The following is a 25711-nucleotide window of genomic DNA, read 5'->3' on the forward strand; positions in this document are numbered from 1 at the left end:
ATATGCTTCAAAACAAATCGAAGCCTAGTGAATAATTTGTTGCTAATTAGTTACGGTAATTTTGAATTTGTTGCACAATTTTTTTTTTTTTGGGTACTTCGCTAAGTTTATATGAAATTAGCGAAGTACTCGAAAAAATTGAAAAAAAAATTGAGCAACAAATTCAACATTACCGTAACTAATTAGCAACAAATTAGCAATAAATTATTCACTAGGCTTCGATTTGTTTTGAAGCATATTTGGAAGGGGGGCTTCACTAACTTCATATGAACTTAGCGAAGAACTCAAAAAAAAATTGAGCAACGAATTCAAAATTACCGTAACTAATTAGCAACAAATTATTCACTTATTTGCGTTATCATCGGTGAGGGGTGCCAAAGCGAAGTTGGAACTGAGCCGGAATTCTGGATCCTGGGTACAAATTCTGCTTCTGAACTGTGAACGTGGATTCTACACATTAATGCTGAATCTGAATTCTAAGCCTGAGTTCTAGATCTTAGCTCTGACTCGGAAAGCTAAACCTAGGCACATATGTTGGACCTGAATTCTGAGTTTGGATTCCGGCTATGAACTGTGAACCTGTGTTTTAGACCTGAATACTGGATTCTGGATCTGGACTTGGAGACCTTGACTCTAAATCCTGAATTTGGGCCTTGATTCTGCATCTGAGTTCGTGGATCTAGTTTCTCGCTCAGGATTTTGAACCTGAGTTCTGCTCCCGAATTTTAGTCCTGAATTATAAACTTCAATACTGGACCTGGAGGCTTGACCTAAATTTTGATCTTGGATTGTGAACCAGGACCTGAACTCTGGATTCTTGCTCTGGATTTTAGATCTGAATTACGTATTATAATCCAGACCTAGAACTCTGCACCGGGATTCAATACCTGGACTTACTATGGTAGATTTTGGACCTGAATTTTGAGTTTTGATATTGAACCTGATTCCTTGACTTGACCTGTACTCTTGACTTGAACTTTGGGTCTGGATTCTGAATCCAGAACATGAGCTTTAGACTTGAATTCTAGACCCGAACTCTGAACCTAAAACTCGGAATCTCGACCTGTACACGGATTCTGGACCTGAATTCTGAGCCTCTGGATTGTTGATCTGCATTCTAGAACTGAATTTGGGTGATTCTGAAACCTGGGTTCTAAACCTGTAATTTTCTCCTGTGTTCAAGATTCGGTTTCTTGCTCTGAATTCTGGTCCTGAATTCTACTCCCAAATTCTGGATCTGAATTATGATCTTCGATTCTGGACTTGAGTTTAGAGTATTGAAACTGGACCTGGACAAAAGTTTTGAATCTGGTTTCTGAACCGAGTTCTGAACTTGAATTTTGAGGCATGATTCTGAATCTGAATCTTTAACCAGTATTTTTTTATTTGGACCTGAATGCCTCGGTTTTGATTCTGGACCTAAAATCAGGACCGAATATAAGGAATATCTGGATTGTGGAGTTGAATTATTGATCTGGATTCTGGATCTGAATTTTAAGCCTGAACTTGGACTGGAAATCTGGGCCCGAGTATTGAGCTTGGATACTGGACCTGAATTTCGCATCTGGACCTAAACTCAGATCCCAAACTTAGAACCGAAATCCTAAACCTGAATCTGGTTCTGGCCTGGATTCTGGGTCTTGACATGGATTCTAGACTTGGATTTTGGTTCTGAATTTTAAGTGTTGACGTTGAATCTTAACCTGAATACTGGACCGGATCTGGATTCGGGACATCGAATCTGCATCGGAATGCATTACCTGAATTTTCAAATTCGGATCTGGACTTCAGCTTTGAGCCTTGATTCTGGACCGAATTCTGAACCTCAATTTTTATTTAGTTTAGATTCTGAATCTGAATTTCAAGCCTGACCTCTGGACCTGGATTCTAGACCAGAATTTTGAACCTGAATTTTGGATATGGACATGAACTCTGAGTGTTGATTCTGGACCTGAACTCAGTGACTGGTTTCTGGACATGGGCTTTGATTCTGGACATGAACTCAGAACACAAATTCTGATCCGAAATCTTAAACCAGAATCAGTCTGGAGCTGTACCTAGATTCTGGATCCGAATTCAGAACAAAAGAATTTTAAACCTGGATCCTGTACCTGTTTGCTTGACCTCGATGCTGGATCTGAGTTTAGAGTTTTGATACCGGACTTGGACCAGGATTCTGTCACGGTCGCCACGAGAATTGATTAAGGTTGAGATTAAGATTGCTTTATTTTTATAAATTCATTTACTTATAAAGTCTATTCTCTCTTAGCCGAGCTAATTAGTTTTTACAATTAGGATCTCTGAGAATCCGGGAGGAGGAGTTAGAACGCGCAATGTAAATCGGGTTTAACCAATGGAACTCGTTGTATCGTGTCGGCCATTGTATATTTCGTGGGTAAGAGAGTGAGTAAAGCTTCTTGATGAGCGTGAGCGGGTGTGATACGGAGAGGAGAGGGCGATAGCATGTTGGGTTATTCTCGTGAGTGTCGGTTTGAGTTAGTGTGTGTGTTCTTGGGTTACTGTTATTCTAGGTCGTGTTGACTTGTATCGATTGTGGGACATGAGGGCCGTGAAGAAGAGAGAAGTGACACAGGCTGTTGTGTTTTTGCTTTCTGTTATACTTCGATGACATAACGATTTGAAACTTGATGCTGCCTTGTTTCTGTAGTCGAATTTTATGACCACGGCGTTTTTCCGCTGGGTCACCGGAACGTGCAAGTGTTGATATTTTAGTTGCCTTCATGTAGGTAATGTTTTTATTCTATGTAGGTTTCTAGGTTTTCGTGGAAGGGTGCTTTTACGGGTTTTTGGTAAGTGCGTGTGGTCTGGAATGTGTGAGGGGATTTAGTGTTAAAGGCTCATATTACACTTGCTTTTGATTTGGGACTTCAATTCTGCACTCGAGTTGATTTCCTGAATTTATTAATTGGGTTATGGACTTGAACTCTGAGGCTAAATTCTTTACCTGAACTATGCTTAACCTGGAATATTCTTAACTTGGTTTCTTAACTTTCACCTGTTTTCTGGACCTGAATTCTGATCCAAATTACCTGGACCTGAGCTTTAATTTTGGATCTGAATTCAGAACCGTAATTTGGATCAGAATTCAGGTCCAGAAAACAAGTGAACTTGAAATCAGACTTGGATTCTGGACTTGAATTTTGAGCTTGGGTTTTGGTCTTGAATTCTGAATCTTAATCTGAATTTACCAGTAAACCTGAAATCTGGTTTCTGGTTTTCTGCTCTGAATTCTGGACCCGAATTCTGTTACCGAATTCGGAAGCTGAATTATAAACTTGGATCATGGATTCAGGCCTTGAGGCTTGATCTAAATTCTGGGCCTGGAATCTGGACCTGAAATTTAAGACCGAGTTCTGAACTTGAATTTTAACCAAGATTCTTGACTTGGACCTGCATTCTGAGGCTAGATTCTGGACCTGGCCTAAAATCAGAACTGGATTTACGGACCTAAATTTAGGACTTGGATTGCAGATTTGAATTCTTAGTCTGGATTCGGGATCTGAATTTTAAGCCTGAATTCTAGACATGATTTTTGAACCTACATTCTGCATCTGGTCGGGAAATCTAGAAATAAATATTCTGAGCTTAGATTCTGAATCTGGATTATAGACTTGAATTTGAGCTTTCATTCTGGATCTGAATTCAGGACCCAAATTTTTGACCGAAATCCTGAACCTGAATCAAACGCCTACAATCTGTTCCTGATCAGAATTCTGGTTCTGGATTCTAGACCTGGATTCTGACCCTGAATTCTGCATCCGAATTCAGAGCCTCAGTTCTGTAACAGGATTCTGGACCGGGATTCTAGATTTGGACATCAACTCTGTACTCGAATTCATTATCAGAATTTGTCACCTGAATTCTAAACTTTAACCTTCTGGACCCGGATGTGGGACCGAATACTGAACCTGAACTTCGAGACTTTCTAGGCCTGAAATTTTTGCCTGGATTCTGGATCTGAATTTCAAGCCTGAATTCCGCACTTGGACTAGAATTCTGAACCTGGATTCTAGAGCTGAATTTTGAATCTGAACTTTGGATCTGGACAGGGATTCTGGATCTGAATATTGAGCTTTATTTCTAGACCTGAAATCTGAGCCTTAATTCTGGATTTAAATCATGTGCCTGGAATCTGAACCTGGGCCTGGATTCCAGATCTGTATTCTTGCTCTGGATTCGGGACATCAGTTATGCACCTAAATTCTTTACCACAATTAGTAACCTGGATTCTGGACTTGAACTTGGAGCCTGGATTCTGGACCTGGATTGAGTTCTGCACCTGAATTCAGAGGTTTGATTCTGAACTAGAATTTTGGGCTCTCTTTTTTATGTTCTGGGCTTTTATTCTGTACCTGAATTCAGAATCGAATTTTTGGACCTGAACTTACGACCTGGATTGTGGACTTGGACTTGAACTCGGGATCTGGATTCTAGACTTTAATTTTGAACATTCTGCACCTGAATTTTAAGCTTGAACTTTTGAACTGAATTCTGAGCCTGAGTTTTCGGTCTGAAACCTGAACTCCGAGCTTGGATTCTGAATCTAAATTTAGGACCCAAATTCAGGACTGAAATTCTGAACCTGGAACATGTGCCTGGAATATGTACCTGGACCTGATTTGAACTTTTTTCTAGATTCTGAACCTGAATCCTGCGCTTAGGTTTTTAATCTGATCGAATGTTGAACGTGGATTCAGGACCTAAATTCTTTGTTTGGATTATAGACTGGATCAGCATTGGGATCTTCAATCTGAATCTGAATCTGAATTATGAACCTGGATTTTGAATCGAACCTGAATTTTGCATCTCTTTGAAACTCTTTGATTCCTAATTTTTAGAAAACTAATTTTTAGTTCGTAATAAGTTATGACATATGGCAAATTCTCAAAAGACTGTCCATAGTAGAGTGCGTCATATTTACGTCAAAAATTCGTTAATTTTAAGTTAAATACATTAGGTACTGAGAATCATCTACATCTGCTGCAGATACTACGAAAAAATCACTTTTAGAAAGTAGTGAACAAGCCTACCTTGAAAACATGAAATAAACAATCGTCACAAAATCATCATGTTTTTTTTTCGATCAAACCGTGATAAATTTAAACTGGTATAGGTAGGATCAGTGCTTAAAATTGTCACGCATTCTCAATGAAAGAATCCAATCCAACCGGCTCATATTCGTTTTTCTACTGTCTCTTTCGTAAATGACCGCAACCAAAACAAACGAAGAGTGACGAAGCATTTTCGTCTCTCACTGCAACAAAAGAGAGTATCAATGCCAACGTCACTGGTTGCCTAACGACAAAACGAAACCAAAATTAACGTCGGCAGGAAGAATCAGTAGAATTTCAATTCTCATTCTTTCAGCGTGATAATGAAAATCTGTGACATTTGGCTATGAAGAATGTAGAAAATATGATAAACAGTAGTGATTCCACCCCGGAACCTCTTTAGAAATCAAAACTGCTGTAGATACAAGCACCAACAGGTAAAAATCATTGCGAATCGTTTTCTGTCATTATCGATTCTCGACGCTTCGGTTGACGCTTCGAATTGCACCGAAAACCGAAAACCGACTGAAAGGGCAAATGAAAGAAAGAACACAGTCATTACAGGCGCGACAGCAGGTTGACGCTATATTTATACTGACTTCTCCGCTGCTTTTGATAAAATAAATCATCAAATAGCTATTGCAAAACTAGGAAGACTTGGATTTAGCGGTCCTTTTTTGAACTGACTGCAGTCCTATTTGATTAACCGTACTATGATAGTTAAAATCGGTGACTGCACAGCCGCACCCTTCCTTACTAACTCGGGGGTACCTCAAGGTAGTCACCTCGGACCCTTTTTATTTTTGCTGTATCTCAATGATTTGAACCTTTCGCTGCAATGTAAAAAACTATCATTCGCCGACGATTTTAAATTGTATCATCCTATTAAAGACATGGAAGATGCCAGATTCCTGCAGAAACAGTTAGATATCTTCTCCAGTTGGTGCATCCTCAATAGAATGGTCCTGAACGCTTCAAAATGTTCCGTGATTTCTTTCTCACGTAAACGCACAGTAGTTGTATTCGACTATACCATTTCTCAGACTACTCTCAAACGAGAATCGACTGTCAAGGATTTGGGAGTTCTGTTGAATTCAAAACTTAATTTTAAGAATCACGTAGAATATACGATCTCTAAGGCTTCCAAGATGCTAGGCGTTATATTTCGCATTACAAAGAAATTTAATAACATATATTGTCTTAAAGCACTATATTGTGCACTGGTTCGCTCTATACTCGAATATGCTGCAGTCGTCTGGGCTCCCTGTTATCAACTCCACATCCAACGCATAGAAGCTATTCAGCATAAATTTTTTTCGGTTTGCACTTCGCAGTCTTCCTTGGAGGGATCCCAACAACCTTCCCAACTATAGTGAGCGCTGTAAACTTTTTCATTTAGACTTGTTATCCGTACGCCGAGACATCTGTAAAGCTATTTTCGTGGCGGATTTGTTACAATCGCAAACTGATTGCCCCGAATTGTTACATAAACTGAACCTAGCTATTAATTTTCGCAACCTCCGATCTCATCCATTTCTCAGAATTCAATCTGCTCGCACTAATTACGGCTATAACGAACCGTTTTCTAGTATGTGCCGTCTATTTAATCGATGTTCTCACTTGTTCGATTTTCACTTATCTCGCAACACCGTGAAAGAATTGTTTCTGAATTACTTCTCTCCTTCTTAAGTATTAAGGATAGTAATAGGGGTAGTTTCAATTATCAGTAATAAGTTTATGACATGGTATCTGCTGGATTATTGTGACCTTTCCCACTCCGTCTCTCCACAATCTCCATTTGAAACTAACTAGATTCGCTCGTCGAAATTAACTCGGTCGTCCCTTTTACTTTCTCTTTGTCATCCACCATCCGTTTTTCGATCACTAACCAGATCTTCATGCCGATTCTAACCCCGTCGTTTTCTCTGTCTTCCACCATCTTTTTGGTCACTAATTAGATCAACATGCTGCTTCTAACACCGTCGTTAGCCCACTCTCGTTTACCACCCCACCCCCTCACCAACCCTTATATAACATTTACCTATTCACTTTTTTATTCTCTCTCACCGTTTAAGCAAGAGCGCTATTACTGCCCTGCAATGCTTAGTGTCATCAACTAGTTATAGATAGGGTTATAGATTTAGTTTTAATTGTTAGTGTTAAGACCCAAATGTATCTGTTGGATCATTGTAATCTGTAGATACAAATGATGAGGAGGTTTTATGCCTGCTGGAGAGAGAGATTGCCAAATTTCATCTCCATCGGGCTTTTTCCTGCTCCAAAATAAATAAATAAATAAATAAATAAATAAACACAAATTTGAAACTACGGTTCCGCTCATGAATGTCGTTCTCAAAAGTTTGCAAACGGAGCTGAGAGTGACATTTATTTTTCGTCATTTTCGTCTGTTTTTTGAGTACATGGAAATGACTTTTTGATTAACTCTGAATAGGATTATTGAGTACTTTTCAGTGCCGGTGATTCGGCAGATGATTGGTCATCTTTGTTGGCCATCAGCATCCCCGTCGTTCACAGAAGAACGAAAGATATGTTGATATTACGTATACTTAACGGAAGCACGACGACCCTTCACTCTTTTCGATAGGTATGCGGAGTTGGTGTTCACAACGAGCATGTTTCGTGTTTAATTTTTTGAATGATTTTATAACATGAAGAAACAAGAAGTTTTAACAAGTGACGAAAGTGAAGTATTCAATTCACTTTAATTTTTGGGGTCGTTTTTCGACGACACAGTCGACATGCAAGGCAAGTAAGCTTAACAACAATGAATATACCGATCCCCAGAACGGCCCAAACGTCCAGTAAGTGGCGTTGAAAGAAGTTCAGGTCGACACCCGGGTATCGCATATGCTTCGCTCCTCGGTGCCGAATGACGTACTCCGTCCAAAACACTGCCGTATCCATAGCCGACATCGGTCGATCCCGGTACAGTTCGGAGAGTTTCTTCGCTGTCTCGGTATAACTGGCATTGTTCAAAACTTCTCCCACTGCTCGTGCGAGAGTGTCTTCCGATAAGTCAGCAAATTCTACCACGACAGCCCATCCTTCTTTGGTGGCTTTTTCCAGATTACTTTGCTGATCGCCGAACATGGGAATTCCGACCAGTGGAACACCGTGATACTGAGCTTCTGCCACTCCTCCCAGGCCACCGTGCGTGATGAAGAGACGCACGTTGGGATGTGCCAAGAGATCATCTTGGGGAAGCCATCGACGCAACAGAACATTCGGTGGCTTGTCCGGCATCGTCTGCGAGTCCCATTTCCAGACGATTCGTTGCTTGAGATTTCCAAAAGTGGTCAGCAGGACAATAAGTTTATCGCTCGGAAATGATGAACTTTGCAGGTTGGTTCCCATACTGAAAAAAATAACTCCATGTTCGGCGCCGTCAATCCATTCCTGAAGATCCGAGGGAAGCGGATCGGGTGATGGTTTGATCTGTAGTCCACCAACTTCCACCATCGATTGAACGTACGGCCGAGCAGTAGATTTGGTGAAATGTTGATTGATTAGAACTAGCGACACATTCTTCCTCACCGCATCGTATGCCGGAAATTGATCACGCGGAAAGTTGGAGCTAAAATGGGAAAATTGGACAAAATCAGACCTTGAACCTTGAACCGCGATCATGGCTTGCTATTACTAATAGTAGTGCTCCGATTTCGATACTATGTACCATCCGAAAACATGTTCCAGAGTCCAACCAATCAAGTTGCCGAATCGATTGGCGAAACCCATTGGACTAGGGGTGCCCATCATTAGGTTCGGTATGGTAGCGATCGGGTAGGGATTACCGACCATATCATTGACCATATCCATGGCAGCGTTGGGAGAAACAACCACCGTCGGTGCACCGATCAACTGTCCGATTCCTAGTAAAAAGTCAGTCATAATTCCGGTGATTAGAAGATCAAACTTTTCTTCACTAATCACTCGACGTACTTCGGGATCGTTCAGAGTATCGTTCGATGCATCCATGAAAATTTTACATGTGGTTGGAAAATTAGCCAAAGCTGCCCATCGGGACTGATCCTTCAAGAATATAGCCATCGTAGCTGTGTTGGAAAGAAAGTAAATTGAAACCGTTTTTCTAGCACCACCTTCCTTTACTTTCCGTACTCACTTTTTCCCCAGTCAGAGATCGGAACCGTAATCTCCCGATAATTTTCGATAGGCTTCGTCGATGGGAACGGACTGACCATGGTAACTTGATGACCACGCCGGGCTAATTCTTTAACCAGTGCCTCCTGTACAATCACGTGCGATCGGCTGGGACTAACGGCGATACTGAGAATTCGGTAGCCACTGCTCGTATGGCCAGCGATTGTTACTAGCATTATCAGAAGACACAGACGGACCATATTTTCGGTCGCAGATGAACGGGAGATGCGAACGAATCGACAACCAACCAGGCACTGAGTAGCGTTGGTGGTAGTTTCAATTGCGGACTCGCTTATCATTTCGCTTACGCTGGTGTGATGATAAATGGGAGATATGAACTCGTATAGAAAGGCTATACTATTATTGTGAAATCCGATTGTCATCCAACTCAAATCGGTTGTCGAGATAGCAAAATTATTGTGTGTATGTGACGTAAAAGTGTACGTGATTTGCAATTTTCACGCATGATCTACGATTCAAGTGAAAGTTTCAATTGGCTGCAGCTAAATATTCGGATTCAATATCCGGTTCCGGGCTTACCAAATGTTAGTAAAGTTTTTGAAATTTCAAATAGGTAATTGACTGCGGACGTTCGGACTGCGCTTATCATCATCGTATCATTGAACTTGTAGCTACAGTATCAGTAGTCAAGTTTCTATCTAGATTTATCGCTTGAACATTTGTTATCAAAATTATGTGAATATATGAGAGGAGCTTTCGTACACCAATCAATGCACAGTGGGGGGAAAATGGTCAGTAAAATTGATTCCACGTATTTAGAAGGACCGCACAAAACGCTATCATGTTCATTTTACTCCAAATTCTTTTTGTCGTGAATACGACTTCCTTTACTATGGGGTGCCTTTTCAAAATTTACCCTCTGAGAGAGTGATAAGTTTTTGATTGTGAATATCTCTTGTTGTATCTAACGAATTAACATAACTCTTGCGACATTCCATCGGAAATATGATCACAATCTTTTGATAAAATTTTCAGTTGTGTGACATAATCTCAAATAGTTCAAAATAAAACTTTTCTGAAATGTTTGGTATAAATGAGTATCAAAGAGGATAATTCATAAGGCGCGTTTGCCTTTCTCGTATTTTGAAAACTCATAGCTCAGTGATCTGTGGAAGGATTTATATAATCTAACTACCAATAGAATCCAAAATTTTCAACTTGAACGTGTATAGCAACAACATTGAAGTTTTTCAATAGTACACTATTGAAAAATCTGTTTGATTTAACCCATGACAGCACCAGCCAATCAGAACGCGAGATGTTTGCTTCTATACAAGAGCATCCATATCCTGTTTAACCCGTTTTACCCCACTTTATTTCATAAGTCGTACTTCTAGTTAAACTTTCTTTTGCATACAGAAAGGAACCTGACTGCGGTTGATGAAAATCCATTACTATTAGGAAGAAAGACCTTAAGGGCTGAGGACAGTACCGTAAAGTGGTAGTTTTTTTTTGCTATTTTCCCGTTTCAAATTAATTTTTCTTGGAAACGGTGCAGAATATAGAAAAACCCACCTGACAATCTTATCGAAATTTAGTTGAGAATATTCTGTGAAATTTTCAGAACAATTCATTGAACTGCTGAAAATTGGAACGCTCGGAAATGCATACCTTTACTTGTTCATCGAATATCTCGGCTTTGAAGGCTTGTATCATAAATCTACCGTGACAAAGTCTAGATAATTTAGTTTAGATGCGATTAGTACATAAAAACACATATGTTATCGCGATAAAAATAAAGTCTTGTATTTTTCTGTGAAACAAGGTCAGTTTCATTGCTTCCGCCATTTTTTTTTTTCGCTTCGGTTTCCTGATAGCATTCTGAAAAAGGAGAGAGAAATAAAATTGGCTCGACAAGGCTGCCAAACACACAAACATTCTATCTTTGTGAAAGTTGAATAATTTTTCATTGTTCATTGGAATCCATGTAATGTCCAACCCATACGATAGATTAATGTGATAAAACTTCTCATCAAAATAAAAAAATTTATGCTGGCAACCCGGTGCAGTTTGCTCATATACGAGAGAGTACGAGAGAAATACGATGCACAAAGGGAATTGAGCGAGCCGCGTGGTCGATTTAAAACTCAACACGCGACCCTCTGTCCTCAGACCTTAAAACAAGATTACAAATAGATTCGATGGCCGTACGAATCATGTTGTACCGTTTTACCCCAATTTATCCCTAAGCTGAGTCTTAAGATTCCGCTCCACATTTGGCAAATGGTTCGAATGTGACTAAGAATAAAAACAAATTGCTATGCTGTCTCTTTGATCGGCAGCAGAAATGTGATAGCTATGGTTCTTGTTTTCATTAAATATTAGAAAAGAGGATAAAAATTGAGGTAAAACGAGATAACCGTTGTCATTCGCATTACGTGTGTTTGGACCAATATTGATAGGCCATATTGAATCTGCTTCGGAATTGTAAATCTTAATTCAACAAAAAATTATATTTGAAAGAAAATTGGCGTAAAACAATGTAGCACGAAGCAAGCAATCATAGAAACTATCTGTTGATTATTTTTGAAGTTATCTGCGAAACATAGGACTGCCTTTGTTTAACCATAATTGGTCCAAACATCAATCAGTAGAACTTTTTTTCTGTGAATTTATGGAGGAAGATGACTTGGGGTAAAACAGAATACAGTTATTTGCGGTCAATTTTATTAAAAAAAATCCATTTATTGAATTTATGAAGATGTCAGGAGTAGCTTCCGATTAGTCGAATTCATTTTTTAAGAGTTCCACAGATAGTCTTCGAAGTGAAGTTAGAAAAAAAGAAAAAATGGAACAAAACAGGCATGATAGTGAATTTAGAGGATCTTCTAACCATCATTAATCGATTCTACGATAATTTTTGCAGAAGAAATACCAACTTTGAAAATATTTGCTTAGGTTTTTATGAAATTTTGGAGTAACAGACAAATCAGGATCGTTTTGTTCCGATTTAGATGGGAATTTTGCACACATCTTCATTGTGACAAGACTTTTTTTGCACGGCTTGAGTGATCAATTTGACTCAAGACTGATGTATTTTTGCATGAAATTCCGTTTCAACCCGGAAAGTGTTATTGGAAATCAATTGAGCTATATATAAAACAAATATACACTGAAAAAAATAACGGTTTGCTACGTTTTCAAGAATTAAAAAAAACACCAAGAAGTCCAAATCTCTACAAACAAAATTTACAAAAAAAAAGTGCTACCCTGAGCAAGTTACTTGCGATGCATACAAAATTAGGGACTAAAATGACCGTTGAAATCAACGAACAGTATGCCAGTAAGGGGTTGACAATATTTCCAGAAAAGTACAAAATGAAAACAGTATAGAACCGTTGATATTTTTTCTCAGGATTCAATAAATAAACCTTCTCTTAATCTACCTATCTACTTTCAACAATAATCTCTGACAGAAATTTGGTCTGATTTTTGATAACATTATCGAAATCAAAAATATTAGTAAAAATACATTTGAACTTGATCACTTTCTGAAAAAAAATGATTGACAAAATTGATCGGAGGAAAAAATGGCGATTGGCGATTACGTCACCTATATTATCATATCACTAGAGTTGAAAGTGACAGAAAATTCATCTTCGAACTTGATTCTCACACCAAGAGTAGCTTTCAAATGCGCCTAAGTTTATTGACCATTGGTTCAGCCATCTTTGAGAAAAATAAGCGGAGAGAAGAATCTTTTAAAGGTGCACACACATAAATACTCCGATCTCGTTGAGCTGAGTCAAATGGTACATAACACTAAAGGGCCTCCCCGAAGCTCCGATCAGAATTCAGCTTTTCCAGCAATTCTATTACCAAGAAAGGTAAAATATTATGTTGACTTCTCAACTGATTAATTTCTTCAAACAAATCTCGAGATTGAGTAGATTTGTAATGGCCAGGTATTACGTAAATCGTGTTTGAACAGAATCCAGGGGCATGACTCAAGTTTGAGATCCTGGTCGGGAGGATTAAGGTCCAAAATCATGGCTCAGGTTCAGAAACAAGGCTCAGAATTCAGGTCTTGAAATCAAGCTCAATATTCGTGCCAGAATTCAATCTGGATCTAGAGCTTAGGTTCAAAATGCATGTCTAGGATCCCGGTTCGGAATCCAACTCAGGCTTAAAATGTAGATTCAGGTGATGAAATCCTGTTCTGATTTTAGGTCCAGGATCAAAACCCATGTCCAGAAGCCAGGTTTAAAATTCAGGTCCAGATCTGAAGTTCAAGCTAAAATCTTAAGTCCTGAATCCAGACTACGAATTCAGCTGATGAATTCGAATGCAGAATTGATGTCCCGAGTCCAGATCAGAAATCTAGATCCAGGTCCTGATCCAAGCCCATTATCAAAACAAAACTAAGGTCCAGAATCCAAGCTAAAAATTCAGGTTCAGAATACAGGCCTCAGAATTTAGGTCAATTCTCAACGTCCATGTATTGAATTCAAGTTCATTATTCATATCCGGAATTCGGAAGCAGAATTCAGATTCGGAATCCAAGTCCTGAGTTCCTATTCATATTCGAGTTCAGAATCTAGATTCAGGTCCAATATCCAAGTAAAGAACTCAAGACCAGAAACATGGTTCTGAATTCTGATCCAGTGTTAATTTCATTCAGGTTTAGGATTTTGCTCCATAATTTGGGGCCTGAATTCAGATTCAGAATCAAAGCCCAGTTTCAGAATCCATTTCAATTCCGGTTCAGAATCCAAGTTCAAGATTCGAATTCAGACTTGATATTCAGAACCACAATTCAAGTCGTAAAATCAGGTTAAAAAATTTGGCTCCAGAACCAAAATCTAGGCTCATAATACAAGAATCCAGACTAAGATCTTACGTCCAGAATCATGTTTCAAAACTCAAGTTCAGAATTCTGCCAAGAGTCCAAGTCCAGGTGAAGAATTCAGACTGATAGTTCAAGTCCAGAATCCAGATCTAGAATTCAGATCCAGAATTTTGGTTCCGGTCCAATATCAAAACTCAAAGTTCACATCTTGAATCCAGACTAAAAATGCAGGTCAAGCAAGCAGATACAGGACCCAGGCTCAAAACGCTGGTTCTGAATTCAAATGCAGAATTCATGTCTAGAATTTAGAGCAAGAAGTTATGTCCTGGTCCAGAATCCAGGCTTAAGATTCTAGCTAAGAATTTTGCTCAAACCTCCAGGCCCAGATCCGGGATCCAAGTTCATTCTCAGGTTTGGTATTCGGGAGCATAATTTAGAACTTCAGAACTGCAGAGTCCAGAGTCAAAATCCAGACTAAAGTCTAGAGTGCAGGTTCACGGTTCAGAATATCTAAGTCGAGAATCCAGGCTTAGAATTCTGATCCAGAATCAAGCATCAATAATCAGATTCAAAATTCGGTCCCGAATCCAGTTGCTGTTTTAGAAACGAGGTTCGAAATTAAGGCCCAGATCAAGAAACCCAAGTCCAGGTACAGAAGTCAGACTCAAAGCTCTAGTCCGAAATCCAGGTTACAAATTCAGTTAATAAAGTCTAGTGCAGATTCAGCTCCAGATCTAAAATCCAGGTCGAGCATAAAAGCTCAAAATGCAGGTCCAGAATCCAGACTCAAATCCAGAATACAGGTTATAAATTCAGGTATTGAATTAAAGTCCGGAATCTAGATCCAGCTCTTGCATCAACACTCAAAATTCAGGTCCAAAATCCAGGCTACCAGGTCCAGGTACTAGATCCAGGCTCAGAATTCTGGTTCTGAACTCGAATGCAGACTTCAGGTCCAGAATCCAGAGCCAAAATCCAGGTCAAACCCCAGAATTCAAATCCTAGTCCGGTATCTAAATTTACAATTCAGGCCCGGAATTCGACTTCATGATCCATATCCAATATCCAGAGCAAGAAATCAGATCTGGAACTCAGGTGCAGAATCCAGGCACAAGTTCAAGGTTTAGAATCAAGTTCTAGAACCCAGAGCCAGAATCAAAAATCCAAGTCCACATATGGGTCCACAGTCCATAGTCGGAATTCAAGTCCAGAATCCATTGACAGGTCCAGCCCTCTAATCTCTAATGTCCCTCTTGATCCAATACAATGATAAACACACTTCGTCCCATAGTTCCGAAACCGGAAGTCGGATCCGGACAAAACTTAATGACAACTTACGGGAAAATAAAATATTACATTAAATTCTTGCTTCACAAAAATCGGGTGAGCCATCTCCGAAAAAAATAAGTAAGTTCTGTTCTTTCAGATTTTGACCTCTTTCTCCGAAACTTCCAGAACGGAATTTGTTTTTTTTAAAAAAAAAAACAATTGAATTCAAGTACTGAAGAATTCTGAAGATTTTTGAACTAAATTCCGGATCGGGATTCTAGGACAGACCTTCTGAGCTGAATTCTAGATCCGAGTTTGAAAACTGAATCTTGAACCGGAATCCCGTAACTAGAGTTCAGCTGCGTATCGAAGTCCTGATCTCGAATTCAGTTCCAAAGCACAGTTTAACAACTCAGAGTTCAGTTGCCAAGTTTAAGGATAGAATTCAATTCCTAGCATTAAAATTGAGTTTCAGAATAAAGTTCAAGGATTCGGTTCCCTAATTCCAGCTGCAGAAATCAGATTCTTTAACATCCAAGAAACTGAATGATCCATTTTATTCGTATTCACGTCATCCGGTTATGTTCTTGACATTACCCACCCGCCTTTTTTTATTGGTTTATAGGGCCCGGAATCCATTCTATCGGCTCAATACGCAAATGATGATAACAAACCCACCCAGTTTATAAGTTAGGGACACCGACATCGGTGGTAAAAGCCAGTGGATCAAACGAGCAGCTAGTCAGCACCCGAAATCTGCCATGTCACTATCGGTTCCGTTCACTATCCGGACATCTTCTAGTGTGAAGTATTAGCTAAATAATAGTTTATGTGCTGACGTGTTTCTCATTTGGTAGGTTTCGGAAAGCCGCCGGTGATCCTGATCAAATATTTGCGTCTTGTTAAAGTTGTTTACAAGGGATTTCGCCAAGTGGTGTGATTGGGCACTTTACTGCCGGGCACGTGTTTGGTCTGCAGTTTGGATGGACGGTTTCCAATGTGTGTGTGTGTGTAGAAGTTTCGGTTTTTACATGAGCTTCTTTAAATATTCCTTTAGGAAGGTAGTAGAAAAGAAAACTGAAATGAAAATCTTACTGACGAATCTGACGCACCGCTTGCTTGTGCTCTATCTTATCCATGACAGCAGCGGCGCTTTTGTTGACTTTCGGCCACGACGTCTCGACGCAACGACCGATTAAATGAATTATTTACTAGCGTTTAATAGCTGTGCGATTTACTAGCTGCCTTCCGGATGCGTAACCGAAACCAGAGGTTAAATTGAAAACGGCGTGCAAATTGTATATAATTAATTGACTATCAATATTGACATTTAGTAGGTGCTGCTGCTGCTGCCCACTACTCATCCAGTCCAGCACGTTGGCAAACCTTTGTTTGTTTGCTTGTTTGATGAAGCGCTAGTCTCGCTGTCCTCCGTGTCCGTGTGTTCCTAGTGAGGGGGGTAACTTTTATGTTGCTACCATTCCATCCATTCCCACAGAGTGTTATTATTTCCACCATCATGCAGAGCGTCGAGCGTCAAGCCGAGCGGTGACATTTGAAACTTCCCTCGACTACTTCGATTGCCGCGCGCGAATTTACCCGATCAATAGGGTTGTTAATTGATTTTTTTTTCTGTTCGCCCACTGTCACACAACCCGACCGCGCCCCGATAAAAAGGTGGATGTGGCAGCCGTTTCTCGCCGGGTGCCGGTGGTGGCTTTTAATGAAATTAGCTTAGCGGGTGATTATATCGATATCCGATTGATTGAAAATGATACGGCGGGGGGCGGTGGTGGTCTCGACTTGACACAAATGAATTTGCTTGTTGGTTGTTAGTTTATTAATATCAATTTTTGTTATGTTTTTTTTTTGCAGAAATATACATCTGTCCCGAGAATTAAGTACTACCACAGAACCCCCCCCAATCTATTTGGTCGGGGCTTGAAATATCTTAGCAAGTTAATTAAATTGAACTTCACCAGCTCAGCCCGAAAGCAATATAAACAAATATCAACTCTCTGACAGCATCTTCGAAGAACTCCCTCCGAAAACACAGCAAAAAAAAAAAGAAACGGGGTAGGTAAAAGTATTTCGACTATGTGCTTGGTGAAGAGCGTGAGACTTTTGCACAAACCAACCAACGTGCGTCAAATTGCACTCAGACACGAACGAAGAGCTCGGTCGAAATGTGACGAAAAAAAGAAGAAAAAAAATGTTCCGTCCAGGTATGCCAGTCAGCCAACCAACAAGCCAGTCCGGAATTTCCTCATATGGCAGTTTGTTGTTTTCTTACTCTTACCGAAGCAGAAAGCACGCGTTAGGTGCTGACAAAAATAATGAGAAAACTTTTGTCTTTTCGGAGACCTCCGGAATGGTTACCAGAGCAAAGAGAGTTGATTTCAGGAATACCCGCCGCCACCATCTGAGGAACAAGTTTTACTCCTAGTCGTAGGTGCCAGCTCCTTACTCCCACCAGTAACGGTAGGGGTCAGGGAGGGGGGGAGTAGAATGGAGGACTCTTATTAGCTCGAGAAGCCACTTTCATCTACTGAGTAAACACGTCAAACCACCGTCCGTCTCCGGCCCTTTCGGGGTTTTCGGGAGAGAAACTTAACTTTTGAGCTACTTTCTGACAGTCATTTATACAGTTCCTCGTTCTTCTTTTATACTCGTTCTCGGACTCAGCAGGAATATGTCCTGGCCCGGAATCGAACAAAAAGGGAGTGTTGATATTTCAGTCACGTTTTTCTTATAGAAAATACACTAAACGAACCGTTGAACAGCACTGTGTTTCTGCGGAATCGTATCGGGGTCGGGATGATAAGCGGTTGTAAACGGGAACTACCGTGGCAAGCAAAGGACCGGGCAGCGGGTTTGTAATCAGTTCGCCAATGATTTGCTTCCGATGAGTAACCACCGGGCGTCTGCACCGGCGTCTCACCGGAGACGGCGGATCATAGTGTTTCAACCCAGCTATCGGTGTCCAGACTGTCTTGTTCTTATATTTTTATAGTAACCATAATAGGAAACAAAAATTGAAACAAAAGCAATGTCTTTACCCGTCCAACGATAGAGAGAAGAATGAGATGTCTGTGAAGTTGTTGATGGTAATAACTATTCCTTTTAAAAGGCAATCGAACCACGCAACTTTTATCCGTAATAAGAAAACTGATTTGATAAACTTGAAAAATTTTATGAGGTGTTTTCCGCACAATAAAAAATTATGCACGGATTTGCGACACCTAAGTGTGTTTAAAAAAAACTTTAAGTAACATACTTGCATGACATTTCATTGGTTTATTTTATGAACATGAACTTACCGGGGCACCTCTCGCCGATGATAACGAAAATAGGTGAATAATTTGTTGCTAATAAGTTACGGTAGTTTTTAATTTGCGGATTATTTTTTTTTTAATTTTTGACTACTTCTCTAAGTTCATATGAAGTCAACGAATTACCCCTCCTAAAAAAGCTTGAAAACAAATCGAAACCCATTGAACAGTTTGTTTCTAATTAGTTACAGCGATTTTGGATTTGCTGCTCACGTTTATGAACTTATATTAAGCAAACGAAATACTCGAAAGAAACATTGAGCAACAAATTCCTAACCACCGTAACCAATTAGCAACTAATAAGCAACAAATTATCCACTGGGTTTTTCAATTAGTTTGCAAGCTTATTTGGGAGTGGTGCTTCGTTAACTTCATATACACTTAGCGAAATATTCGAAAAATAAAAAAAAATAGAGCCGAAAATTCCAAACCACCGTAATCTATTAGTAACCAATGAGCAACAAATTATCCACTGGGTTTCGATTTGTTTTCAAGCTTATTTACGAATGATGCTTCGTTAGTTTGGTATAAACTTAGCAAAGTATCCCAAAAAATGAGCATCAAAATCAAAACTACCTCAACTAATTAGCCAAATTATTCGCTTTCATATGAATATAGTGAAATACTAAAAAAAAATAAAACAATTTAACAACATATTCAAAATTACCATAACTAGTTAAAAATTTAGAAACAAATTATTCACTGGGTTTCAAGTTCTTTTCAAGCTTATTTAGGTGGGGTAATTCGTTAACTTCATATGAACTTAGCGAAGTCCTCAAAAAACCAAAAGATAAATTGAGTAACTAAATAGCAACTAATAAGCAACAAATCACCCACTGGGTTTCGTTTTATTTTCAAGCTTATTCGGAAGGGGTGTTTCGTCAACTTCCTATCAATTTAGCGAGGAACTAAAAAAAATTGAGCAACAAACTCAACATTGCCAACATCAACATCAAATCAAAAACCACGGTAACCAATAAGCAACATATAAGCATTATCCATTGGGTCTCGATTTGTTTTCAAGTTTTTATCAGAAGGGGTACTTCATTAAATTAATAACAAAAGCCGGGATAAAATGAATGATATAAAAAAAAACTTATCAAGAACTTAGTTCTAAACCTCATATGAACATAACGAAGTGCTGAAAAAATTTAAAAAAATTAGCGGCATATTCAAAATTACGACAATTAATTAAAAATTAGCAACAAATTATTCACTAGGTTTCGAGCTGTAAGCTTATTCGGAAGGGGTGCTTTGTCAACTTCGTAAGAACTTAGCGGGGAACTCGAAAAAAAGAGCAACAAATTCAAAATTATCGTAAATAATTGACAACAAATTCGGTAATATTGGAGTAGTGTTTAGAACAGTTTCGCAGAATCTTTACAATGTGATCTGTGGGATTTTTTTTCCATAAATACATTTATTTGTTAGGTCACACAACAAAAAAAAATTTGAATTTTACAGGTGACTTAATCCCTCATACGATGTAATTCATAAAGACCTAATTTGTCAAATGGCGGAAAATTCCATTTGTAATGACTTAATGTTGGATTAGCTGGAATTTTCCTGATTTCAACTGTAACTTGTAGGAGCGACAGTATGAATTTAAATGCAGCATGCTTCTGTGGTTCGGTCGATTAACAGACGCACTTGCGATTCAATGATTCTCGGTTCAAGTCGCGGCGGTTGCTGCCAGTATTTTTTTTTATTTCAATTAATTTCATGCCATGGAATTTTAGACACAATCTTGAATGTTCTTCCACGTAAATTTGCGTGAACTGCGACGCTCCATTTATGTGCATCCAATAAGATGTAAAATCACAGGGGTTTTTTAAGTGTGCAATTTACATAAGTTTTTCTTCGCCGTACCATAACTTTTACATGGAATTCTTATCCTAATATAATACTAATATAGTCACAGCGATTTAAGTTCAATAAAACATATTTCTCTTATTTTTAAAATATCATATTATTTGAACCAAACGATTAACTGCTATAAATTATAAAATAAGCTGAAATTTTTATACATTTTGTTGTCGATTTCATAACCTATTTCGAGTTTGTTTTTATCAGTACATCATTTTTATTAAATCTGTGGGATGGCACGATCTTTTTTTTATTTTTTGAATATGAAAACCGGTCGAACTATCTACGAAAAATTGAAGTAACCAAGTAATCACGACGCATTATAACCGAACATTATTACAGCTTTAAAAAATCCGCGTGAAGAAATTGATTAAATGCTATAGAATTAAAAATGTCTTTATGATGCAATTATAAAGCTGAAAAGGGCGATTATTGGACTCTTCTAAGCGCTATCTGGCGAAGCAGGAATGGTTCATTATTTATGCAGATATAGTGAATCTATTTTATCGATGGTAAAAATTTGAATAATGGTTTTCAAATAATATTCAAGTATGGGTAAAAAATTTTATATTCAACATAAACACATGAATATCTCTATTAGTTCTATTTACGGCGTGTTATTTTCATATTATATGTTTTTATCATTCTCATCTGAAAAAAAATCGTTCCTTTGTTTGCATCCGAACCCGTGACGACCGTGGCTCTCTGGTTTCTTAACTTTCTCCTGGAACTGTGAATGATTTGGATATTTAACATGGTTTGTTTCCAAATAAGAATTTTATTTTATCTCTCTAATATCGATCATTTCAGGAAACACTTGATAGCGGTGGTATCTCGTCCGTATGTGCACCGCGTGCACTGCACAACAGTTCAAAGCAGATTGCATGTATTTACCGGGGCTTGCAAATTGAAGCAACCAATATGAACAGAAGAGTTTCATCTTCATTCGTATGTCAAGTAAAATTAACAAAACAACCAAATCAAGCACAGATGTTTCGTTGAACATGTGCGCCAGCTGATGACTATACTGCACGAGGATAGCCATTGATGAATAATTATCATAATGAAGATGCCTGTGAGAAAGCTAGATTCAAAACTTCTAGTTTCGATATATATATATATATATATATATATATATATATATATATATATATATATATATGAATTTTGGAGAACATTGCTTTTAATGTTTCTAGGATATATACACAGTGTAAACTGCCAAGAATCAAATGATCGTTTTGAAGATGGGCTCAAATGCAAAATTTATGCTATTCAAAAATTAAAATATTTTTGAAATGTGGTCAAATTTGGTCCTGAAGTGCAAACATTATGTTCAAAATTAATATATGTAAACCTACACTAATAGAAACACCGTTTACCAAGTTCTTCATGCTCGTACAGTACTAAAGAGACCGAACCCTTCATTTCGTTGAATTGCCATGGATTGCTTAGTTCTTGTGTTAAATGAGACTGAGAGCACAGGCATCGCTCTAGATCGGACTCCAATCGTAGTTTCGTTCTGAAAGTTTTCACGGGTCGCACCACGCATCCATGCACGTTTGTTTATTTTTTCTTTTTTTTTATGAGTTGTTGTGTAGCGCCCGAGTGTAGGTTCATAAACGAAAACGTTATAAGTAAGGGAGCTGGTCTGCTCAGTAGCATATACTCTCACGCATCCAGTTTCTCTCTAATGTAGATCTCTCATTCAGTAATGTCAAGCAAAGTGTTTTCCAGCGGATGTTTTTCGTTGCTTCGTTCGTTTGAGGATTCACAATACAAGCCCTGTATTCGCACACCTCTCATATATCTTTTCCGTTCGCATGAGATGCAGAGATTCAAGAAAAAAAGAAATTACTCAGCTCAGCTTCGAAATTTTTTGTTCTCCCTATCACGTTTGGCTCTGTGAGAGGGCTTCAGATGCTTATGCTTATGGCAGTTGAAAACAAATTGCTGTCTTAGTTGCAACGTCGAAGCGGTTTCTGTGTCGGTAGCATAAAAAAAAGTAGGCAACTTATTTTCGACAATTTTATCCGGTATCAATTTAATTCGCAGTTCTGCAGGCCTTGTGTTCGTCAGTTACAATTATTTATATTAACATAGAAGCTTTGCATTTAGTACTCAGTGCTCACGGACTTGTCAACATGAAAATAGATGGGAGGAATCAGGGACATCCATCGACAATCGAATCCAGTTATGTCTTAGACATTACCCACTCGGTTTTTCTTTTCAATTACCAATGGAATTCAGATAAACAACCAATGTTCTGATTGAACTGGGATTATCCGGATCTGACTTCTGACTTCGGAGTTGCAGGGTGAAGAGTGTTGAAAATGTTTTAGCAAAATACGAAAAAAATCTAAACTGAGCTTGAAACTATTCCAGTTGGTAGTTATTATCAGTAGACTCGGATTTTGTTTCTGGGAGCACAGGAATTAGTGATCATATATTTCAAAATGGAACTCAACTCTTTCGTTAGAGATGGCTTGGCCGATTTCCACAAACTTAGGGTCAAGTGAAAGGTTACAAAATAGTACAAAATCTTCTAAACTCGATTAAAAAACTAATAGTGTGTGTAGATCGTGATCTCCTTGAAAATTTTGAAAAATATATCTCGAAAACGGTAGATTCGGGGATGTAGGGGAAGATGTTCGGTTGCCGGCACCCCACCGTAACTTTTGACAGAAAGCAGATAGCGTCATTTTGACAAATGTCATGTGTGTGTAATAGCAGTACGCTCTTTTTGTGCCGAATACCGAAGCAAACAGACGCTTGTAATTTTTGCTGCGTTCAAAACAATCTTTAATTGCGCGAAAATCAACACAAAAGTATTTCTGATTTTTTTTATAGTATCATGAATTGAAAAGCATCAATCGAAAATTGAATATTTATGAGGTGAAATCGATCTATTTCGTGATTAAATACCGGATGCTATCAAAATTTTCGCAACCGAAGATTTGTTTTGTCATTTTTAAAATGTCTACCGATTTCGGTAACCGGCACTCAATTTTTTTTCGACAAATCGTGAAAAATTGCCAGTGATATGCAGGCTGCTGTCGAGACAAAGCAAGTCAAAGTTTTGGCAAAACACCTAGCTGCTCATATAGCAGATGGACCGGCTAAGAAAAAACGTGGAAGATCGGAAAAATCAACACCAAAGACTCCACCATATAAACCATCGACCAAGAGAGCCAAGGCGAAGTCATCGGACAACGAAGACTTTTGTCCAAAACGCTTCCAAAAAGAAAAAAAATTCTGTTTTTTCTTTGAATAACTGCATTCTTTACTTCTATTTTTTTCCATTTTTAGTGAAATTTTTTGGGGTGCTGGTAACCGAACATCTTTTTTTAAATGGCCAAAATTTATCACTTTACTAAATTGATAATATTTTTTTTTCAATCAAATGAATCAACTTAGTTTCTTAATCAGTTGTTAGCTAGGGACTTTAGCTTTCCATTGATGTATAGATGTCCGCATAATGTGTACTAAGTCAGAAGTTATGAGCTTAAAATAAAAAGGTGCCGGTAACCGAACACTCTCCCTTATTTTTAGTTTATTTTGAGAATAAAATTAGAAGATCGATTATCTCATAAAAGCTATTTTTAATTATTTCTGTCTTATGATATGTTGTTGCTGAAGAGGTTTATTGTACTCTAGGTCAAAATAGGGAAATGATAGACAAAGAAGTAACAGCATTTGAAATTAGGTGAATTTTAGAAATTTGTTGAAATATGTTTTTTTATGTTTTTTGATCAAATTTTATGCAATTTCGCAAAATTATTTTAATCTAACTAGTGATTTGATAATGCCTTTCTTTTGTCATTAAAACTTTTTTTTTCGTTTGGATAATTCAGATTGTTTCGGTTGGTTCTGTAAAGCGTGAATGGGTCATTTCGCCGAAAGGGTCATTTCGCCGAAAAAGCCATTTCGCCAAAAGGGTCATTTTTTAGGGTCAAACATATCTTTTTGCTTTTATATCTCCGCATGTGGCGCAGCCACATAACCGAAGCCAAGGTGGAAGCGGCGGCCTCTGGCATACAAACCTGTAACCGCCTCGTTTGCCCGGTCTACTCAAAGCTTTTTTTTGCTTCAATTAGGTCCGAACGAATGATAGCGAGGTCAGATAGCATACGAAAAAAAACGATGTGGCGAAGCCGCATTAGATATTTTTTCATCTGCACTCAGTTATCGGAAAATTCCGCAAACAATTGCCTGATAGCTACACTAATAAAGTCAACAAGTTATTTTGGGAAAGCCGTTCTGAGGATCATTAATAAACCTACAAAAATTATTCAAGTCTCTGGATCATATCAGAAGTACGATTGTAGGTCAACAAAACGGGAGTAAACATAATCATTTTTTATTTGTTTTTTTTTTATCAATTCCAATAACGATATTAAGACTAATGACGAATTACACTTTCGGCAAAATTTCCTTTTCGGCGAAATGACTCCTTCGGCGAAGTGGCATTCGGCGAAACGGCTTTCGGCGAAATGACCCTGTTCCGTATAAACACAGGGGTCTCTGGAGTTCCGATCGAAAGTCGGGTTTTCCAGCAGTTCTATTACCTTTCTATAGAGATAGGCAAAACACTTCTATATTTAGATTTTGAAGTTAATATGATTTTCACTGCTTGATTTAAATTTATCTTCTTCTGTTACTATTTTATGAATTAACTGCACCTGCAGTTTTTACTTTTTCAGGACATTCTACTCAAAGATCTTCTTCCAACTAACGCTGAAAACCGCATCAGAAGAGATTCAATTTCTCATCTGGGAAAGAATTGCAAGCCGAGAAATCTTGTCTGTTTCTGGAAAAAGAAACAGCCTAAAGCAATTACCAAAAATTTCAGATGTACAGTTTTCAAAACCAATTACTATTAAGATCGATCGAACTAAAAAAAACCATGCGTCACCATCGGAACCCGAGTAGCGCCGGGACGACGCCAGGTAGCTCCTCTTACACCTTCACCTTACATTCAGATCCCATTCAGTGATCACTTTTAGACCAGAAGTAGACCAGAAGAGTCCCATAATGGTTGAACGCCCCCGTCTGGCAACCAGTTGTTGCATTCCTTCGCTGCTGCTGCTGGAGAGTCCGAAAAGCAAGGCCAACTTTGCTACGAAAAGTTTAAGTGAGTGGAAGAAAAGCAGTTGGACTAAATCAACTGACCACTGACTGCTGAC

At 38.5% G+C, this 25711-nt stretch overlaps 1 protein-coding gene and 1 long non-coding RNA gene across 2 annotated transcripts in view; one reads left to right on the plus strand and one right to left on the minus strand.

Moving 5' to 3' along the window:
• The window catches only part of LOC131426562 (uncharacterized), a 55185-nt gene extending 37628 nt beyond the window's left edge, over positions 1–17557 (plus strand). Inside the window, exon 3 of the long non-coding RNA XR_009229106.1 lies at positions 17206–17557. This is a non-coding gene — a long non-coding RNA (uncharacterized LOC131426562). The remainder of the gene's footprint in view (positions 1–17205) is intronic.
• Positions 6234–9487, minus strand: LOC131426561 (UDP-glucosyltransferase 2-like). Its single transcript, XM_058589401.1, has 3 exons — positions 9214–9487; positions 8734–9145; positions 6234–8667 (listed from the first exon to the last, which is right to left on the minus strand). Exons 1-3 carry the CDS (start codon positions 9449–9451, stop codon positions 7785–7787), a joined length of 1533 nt encoding a protein of 510 aa, XP_058445384.1. The 5' UTR covers positions 9452–9487; the 3' UTR covers positions 6234–7784.
• Positions 17558–25711: the final 8154 nt, after the last annotated feature.

Source organism: Malaya genurostris, chromosome 1 (genome assembly GCF_030247185.1).
Source record: "Malaya genurostris strain Urasoe2022 chromosome 1, Malgen_1.1, whole genome shotgun sequence".
NCBI lineage: Eukaryota > Metazoa > Arthropoda > Insecta > Diptera > Culicidae > Malaya > Malaya genurostris.

Coding starts and splice junctions, on each gene's coding strand:
- LOC131426561 (XM_058589401.1), bottom strand. CDS start 9,451: ATGGTCCGTCTGTGTCTTCTGATAATGCTAGTAACAATCGCTGGCCAT. Junction 9,146..9,213: donor GATCTCTGACTGGGGAAAAA/GTGAGTACGGAA, acceptor TTTCCAACACAG/CTACGATGGCTATATTCTTG. Junction 8,668..8,733: donor AAATCGGAGCACTACTATTA/GTAATAGCAAGC, acceptor TTCCCATTTTAG/CTCCAACTTTCCGCGTGATC.